Below are 7225 nucleotides of genomic sequence, written 5' to 3' on the forward strand. Positions count from 1 at the left end.
GTTAAACTTGGGCTATCCTCCACTCACTGAGCCATCTTACATACAGTTTACAAGCTGGTAAGAAGTAAACTCTATTATATGTAAACTCTATTTAAAATGTAGAGATCTTTTCTGTATTGTGGGTTTAGGGTATGAAACAAATGAAATAGTTTATACATGAAAATCGATAATTGTCCTCACTTCAGAACGTTTAACTTTAGAACTTAGACAATAGTTCTGACGCCTGCTTTGGTCACAGGAGTCTAGACTCCGCTTCACACATGTAATGAAGTGGCGTGCGCTCCTGTGAGCATGCGGGAGCTGCTGGAGGCTGGCTCTTATATTTATAGAAAGATAAAAAAAATAAAAGATAATGAAATGCAAACACAGATGTGAGAAAATGGAAAATAACCCCTCTGTATTCGATTTTAAAATGCTGGTGAGAAACGGAAGTAAAACAAGTGTCGTCACGAGGTTCTCTGGTTCAATCTTCTAGTACAAGTACCAAGTGAACGTGGACGGGACGGTGGCAGCTTACAGATATCCATACCTCATGCTGGGCGACAGCCTGGTCCTGAAGCAGGAGTCGCCGTACTATGAACACTTCTATGTGGAACTGAGGCCTTGGAAACACTACGTTCCCATTAAAAGAAACCTCAGTGATTTACTAGAGAAAGTGAAATGGGCCAAGGTACGTTCCATGCACTTGTTATTTTCCTGGACAATAGCAAAGTTGTTACTATGGGGACCCGTGTACCGTCAGGACCCAGTGTATCATAATCAAAGCAAATCAAAGAACTAAGCTTTCCTGAAGAAAACAAACAAACAAAAAAAAACCCCCCCCCCCCCAAAAAAAAAAACGTGTTCCCTTTAAATAGCAAAAGAACAGACGCCAGGGTTGTCAAGATGGCTGGGCGGTTAAGAGCACTTGCTGCTTTTCTGAAGGACCTTAGTTTGGCTTCCAAACTCACATTGGAAGCTCACAATGGCCTATAACTCCAGCTTCAGGGAGTCGAGCACGTCTTCTGGCTTCTGTCTCTGTACTCGTACACAAACCCATGTTACATACACACGTGTACATATATGAGAGAAAGAAAAGGCATCGGAAACACTTTGTATACCCTCTGTCAGCACTGTTGAAAGTTAGATTTAAGTCTAGTGTTGCATGTAACACAGCTTTTCTTTTTTTTTTTTTTCGGAGCTGGGGACCAAACCCAGGGCCTTGCGCTTGCTAGGCAAGTGCTCTACCACTGAGCTAAATCCCCAACCCCTGTAACACAGCTTTTCTAAAGGAGTCTCTGTTTGCTCTCATATATGCAAAACAAGAACACACAGAATGTAAATTACAGATCAAAAAGGCCAGAGTCGAAAGGCATTATATATCAAGAGAACTTTCCAGGTAACTCTGATATCTTCCATAGCGGAAGAAAAACCCTCAAGTCCTTCCCCCAACACAAGCTATATATAGCATCCCAAGAACAAGTTCCCCATAAAACAGGGATTCCTCTTTTCAAGCAATAATATTTAAAACTATTGGGTATCTTATGAAACTATGAAGATGTATCCTTCCATTATAATATTTTTTCCACTTTCTAACCTTTGAGAAGTAACATCTGTTTGTGGACACAGTGGGTCAGAGTCATTGTTCTGGCTTTGCCTAACATCCACGATTGCTAGCAAATGGCTTTTCCTATCAGTTGTACGCACAAAATAAGAGTTTTCCTGAGTATAATTAGGAATGTTAGCGATTGCTGACCCCATAGCCTGTGAGTACTAACGAATGCATAGCTTTTTTATTACAGCGTTAGACTCCTTTGTGGCTACTGCTTTTTAACAGGACTTCCTGTCACTGTGTATTTAAATGAAGCTTTAGGAAAAACACACCCTCATTATTTTAACTTTACACATGTGTCAGTGTAGGATCTGTGTACTTAAACAAAGATGCCCTCCAAGACCAGGAGCCTCAGGTCCCCTGGAGCTAGAGCTGAGAACCACTGAGGTGGGTGCTGGCCCTCTGAAAGGGCAGTACTCACTCTTAACTGCTGAGCCATCTCCCAGCCCAGAGTCTTAGTTGTTGTTGGTTTGGTTTTTCAAGACAGTATCTCTGTGTAGCCCTGGCTGTCCTGGAACTCACTCTGTACCCAAGGCTGGCCTTGAACTCTCAGAGATCTTCAGCCTGGCTGTTAAAAGCCATTTTTACATGTAAATTTGATTCACACTATTCTTAAGTGGAGAGGGCCAGGCTGGGGAAGCAGATGACAGACCCTGGGCTTTCTCCAGGGATAGCTAAGAAAGCACTAAAAAAGTCACCGAAGAGCTTGTGAGGCTTGGAGTCAGGTCCATCCTTCCCATCCTTCACCCATCCTTCCCTGTAACAGACATCTTCTACCTGTATTCCCACGGCCTCCTGTGTAAGTTAGAGCCCACAGTGGCCGAAGTCGCCCATCCGGTTCATACACCTCCCGCTCGCACTTAGCTCTCCTTGTGAGCTGAAGCAGGCACTTTCACTTCCATTTTCTGTCTTTCAGGAAAATGATGAAGAAGCAAAGAGGATTGCGAAAGAAGGGCAGTTAACTGCTAGGGACCTACTCCAGCCGCCGAGGCTTTACTGCTACTATTACAGAGTACTGCAGGTCAGCTCAGACTCCGTCCTGATGGGTCGGGGTCGGGATACCACGTGTGGCATGGGCACTTTGTCCTATGCTTACTGGGAGGATCGGGGGCAGCTTCTGGGAAGAAAGAACCAGTGCTGAGGTCTCCCCTGGCTGTCCTAGAACTAGTTTTGTAGACCAGGCTAGCCTTGAACTCAGCCTTGAGATCCACCTACCTCTGCCTCCCAAATGCTGAGATAAAAGGCGTACACCACCTCCCAGCCACCTCCATACTAACCCGTATTCCCCCACCCCTACTTCAGGGTTTCTCTGTAGCCCTGGCTGTCCTGGAACTCCTTCTATAAACCAGGCTGGCCTCAAATTCACAAATATCCTCCTGCCTCTGCTTCCTGAGTGCTGGGAAAACAGATGGAGGTTTAGAGCTCATGAGGTTCCTCCCACCTTGTCCGAGTGCACCCCCTGCTGGTAGATCCGTGGAGAAATTCCTTCCTTGCCAGTGGGTAGAATACAGGCAAGTCGTCCCACCCCTGCCCCTGCCCCCCGCCCCGCCCTGCCCTGCCCCTGCCCTGCCCCTACCTGCCCCTACATGCCGGTCTTGCCATCCTTAGATTGGTTCCACCCTCCCTACTAATCTAGCTTTAATATTTTTTTTTATTATTAACTTGAGTATTTCTTATATACATTTCGAATGTTATTCCCTTTCCCGGTTTCCGGGCAAACATCCCCCTCCCCCCTCCCCTTCCTTATGGGTGTTCCCCTCCCAACCCTCCCCACATTGCTGCCCTCTCCCCAACAGTCTAGTTCACTAGGGGTTCAGTCTTAGCAGGACCCAGGGCTTCCCCTTCCACTGGTGCTCTTACTAGGATATTCATTGCAACCTACGAGGTCAGAGTCCAGGGTCAGTCCATGTATAGTCTTTAGGTAGTGGCTTAGTCCCTTATTTGTTGTGTGAGCTCGGTGGGGAATCGAGAGCATAGTGCCTGTCGGGGGTCAGAGGATGCTTTACGGAAGTTGGTTCTCTCCTTCCACCTTGTAGGTCTAGGGATTTAACGAGGGCCTGGAGGGTGGGAGGCAAGCAGCTTTACCCATTAAGCCATCTTACCAGCCCTGCCTTTAATTGTAAGGGTAAGAGTTTCCACCTCTAACATGTTAATTGTGCTCACTTGGCTACATTATTGTTTGGTCGGCATTAGCTCAATGCTAGGCATATATAACCAAGCGGACACAATGGATGAGTGAAGGGCTTGGCACATAGGGGCATTTCCGGCCAGAGCAGAAGCACATGGCACGGGCCTCCTGCGAAGCTTATGACTCCAGGCCTACAGGGTGGATCGAGGAGGCCACATGTGCGCTCTATCTGGAGATATTCACCATCTTGGCTTGCCGATGTAAAATTTCAACTATGTATTATATATTATTATAAATGTTTTTCAGTGGAATGGAGGATACGTGCCGACTCCGTTTGCTTCAAGTAGTGGCATCCATCTTTTCTAGAGTCATCCCATTTACACAGAAGTGTAAATCAGGATTCTATGACAGACTATGAGATGTTGCACTAGCATTTATAGTACATAAGGTTAAAATATAACTATGAAATTAAAATGAGCCAGATCTTTAGTTTGGATTTGAAACATCATGGCCAAAAGTGGAGGTGTGTGGGAGATTAGACTAGAAAGAAGCACGAATTAAACTTCCTGTTCCTTCCAAACCTATTTCAGAAATATGCCGAGCGCCAGGCCAGCAAGCCCATGATCCGTGATGGAATGGAGCGGGTTCCCCAGCCGGATGACAGCACTTCCGTTTGCCAGTGCCACAGGAAGAGGCCTGAGAGGGAGGAGCTTTAAGGAGACCCAGCCGCTCACTCCTTTGTATGCCAGCTGCATCTTTAAGACCTGGGAAAGGTGCTAAGCTGGGAAGAAACAGAGAAACCTGTACTCTGGCTCGATGGAAGCCAAGGCAAGAGGTTCTCATTAGTGCAAAGCCTACCTGAGATTTGTGGAGACTTCCGGGCCAGCCCAGACTACCCAGCTGGATTTTATCAAAACACCAGAACAAACAAGAAATGTAGAGGAATGCTAAGCGTGTAATCCCGCACTGGAGAGGCTGAGTCAGGAAGATCCTGAGTCTCAGTATTACCAAATGCCTTTGGAACTGCTTGTTTGAGCGCCCTAATAGATAGAAAAAGGCTCACAAATCACTGGGAATCTCTCACACTCCCGTGCACTGGCAGTTTTTATCTTTATCAGAGATAAAAAGTCAGTTTCGCTTACTTTTACATTCAATTACAAAGGGAAAAGTGTTTGGGGAGGTTTGACTTTCTCCTCCCTGTGTCGTTTCTCCCCGTGTAAGCCATCCCTGATGCATGCCTCCCTTTGGAGGATAGAATAAGGTTAGCTAAGGAATGAGCTGCTAGTACTTAACATGGAGACGGTGGCAGAACATACTACATTGTTTAAAATTTTTCAGCTAAGTTTTTGCCAGGGCTAAAGACAGAATTAAGGAGAATTAAGTGTGTGTAGCAACTCACAATCTGGGCTGTACCACTAGGAAAGACAGCACAGCTCTGGATGTAGATGGTGGCATCCTGTGGGCATCGATGGACTGGGAATATAAAGTAACAACTATCCACGAGAGATCTTTCATTCTATACGCCCTTCTGAGAATCCTTGAGAATTGTTACAGCCAGACTCAGGGAGCCTCCGGGTCCGGGATTCACTACTAACCCAACGACAGAGGCAGGGACTCAGTGCTGGATCCACAGACCTCCTCTTTCTGTAGGTTGATAAGCAGCATACTGAAGCTCATATGTAAATTCATGTCTGATTCCTCAGAGCAGCATCAATCCAAGATGCGGTTCCTGACAGAATACGCTCTCAAACAAGAGCCGCCCACACTCCCAGAGTAAAGGTCCTCCCTGGACAGAAATATTCATTGGCTCGTGTCTGTTCTCCTGAGGACCAGTAAGAACACAAGAATGCGTATCTTTAACTAGATCCTAGAGGTGTATCATGGTGCCAGATGTCCCACCACCCATTTAGAAGCTGTCTGTGTGGGGTGAGAGGGCGAGCTGTCCTGAGGCCACCTGGTGCGTGTGAGTTAGACTTACAGAAGTCGGGCTTACGGACATGAGAAGAAAGGCTGCCTCTCTCGCTTCTACCTCTTTAGCCACAGGTCTGGAAAGCAAATGGTAGTTTGTTAGAGACACATCAGTTTTTAAGTCGATGTCATTCGTCTGAGGCTGAACAGTCCTAGCAGAAGTAGGAGAAGAACAGGTTGAGACCAACCGGGCTGTTTCTATTAACTTGTGCGAGCCCCCATGATCCTCAGGTTGAACAGTCCTACCTTGGAGCATTGCATCAGTGACAGAGTCTTCGACCCACGAACCTGCAGGGACCACTTTACATCCAAACAAGTCTAGATAACTCCACTTGACCATGGCCTTTGAAATGAGTTTTACACGGCTTTTATGAACGTATCTTAGGGAAACAAGCTGAATATAACTTTTGAAAAAGAGAGGGATCTAAGGATATAAAGATGTGTTCATTGAATAAACTGTCAACAATGTTTGTGGCTTTAACACTGAGTGGCCGTCACGCATCAATTGTGAGCACATCGCCTAGATAGCTACTGAGGAGCTGAGGAAGGGAGCACCAGCAGTGACAAGAAGAAACCAGTCTTTTTTTTTCTTTTTTTCGGAGCTGGGGACCGAACCCAGGGCCTTGCGCTTGCTAGGCAAGTGCTCTACCACTGAGCTAAATCCCCAACCCCAAGAAACCAGTCTTAATTATGCCATAATGAAAGCTTTCCACGACCAAAGGCACGGGACAGAACATGAAGACATTTCCTAAAAGAAAGGGAGGGTTGGGAAGGACGGACTGACAGTGTTGGGAAGAGGACAGAGAGGGGGATTTTTACATTTGCTTTATAACATTGTATAACATCCAAACTGGTTTTAAACTATGGATATAAATCAAGTTGTAAAATTAAAATGTCAACATGGTGAAAGAATAAATGCACAGAGGAGACTATAAGAAGGGGAAAGAAACAGATTTATGTTTTCCACAATGCCATATTAAGAACCATGTCTAAAGGCTTGTCCTGTGGTTTTATTATATACTCTTTTTTTAATAAAACACATTTTCCTAATAAGAATTGTCTCCATTGTGTCTTCATGAATAACCGAACTAAAACTGTTGTCATGGCCAATCTGTTCCTATTGGGCAGAAATAGGGGGGATGTTTCACACCACCTGTTTTGTTTTTTAAACTAATTTTCAAAGTTAGCATACAAATTAATGGGTTTCATTGTGGCATTTTCCTACATATGTCTCATTATACTCTCCTAACCCTGCCCTTTCTGCTTTCTTTCCGGATCCCTCCCACACCAATCATTAATCAAGAAAATGCCCTCACAGACTTGCCTACAGGTTAATCTGATGAAGGCACTTTCCCAATTACGGTTCCCTTTCCCTAGAAGACCCTAGCTTATACCAAGTTGACCGAAAGCTAAGCAGCATACAGAGTCCTTCATGGGCTCCCGTGTTTGCTCCCCAGTTAGTGGTGCTGTCTGTGGTGGTTACAGAACCTTTAGGAGATGCAGCCTTGATAGAGGAAGAACATCACTGGGGGCGGGCT

At 45.6% G+C, this 7225-nt stretch overlaps 1 protein-coding gene across 1 annotated transcript in view; it reads left to right on the plus strand.

Annotated features, from left to right (window-relative positions):
- Positions 1-6168, plus strand: part of Poglut3 (protein O-glucosyltransferase 3) — an 18249-nt gene extending 12081 nt beyond the window's left edge. The window contains exons 6-8 of the mRNA XM_032910126.1: positions 476-670; positions 2508-2612; positions 4310-6168. Coding sequence (XP_032766017.1) covers positions 476-670; positions 2508-2612; positions 4310-4435 — 426 coding nt within the window. The 3' untranslated portion in view covers positions 4436-6168. The remainder of the gene's footprint in view (positions 1-475; positions 671-2507; positions 2613-4309) is intronic.
- Positions 6169-7225: the final 1057 nt, after the last annotated feature.

This window comes from Rattus rattus, chromosome 8 (assembly GCF_011064425.1).
Source record: "Rattus rattus isolate New Zealand chromosome 8, Rrattus_CSIRO_v1, whole genome shotgun sequence".
NCBI lineage: Eukaryota > Metazoa > Chordata > Mammalia > Rodentia > Muridae > Rattus > Rattus rattus.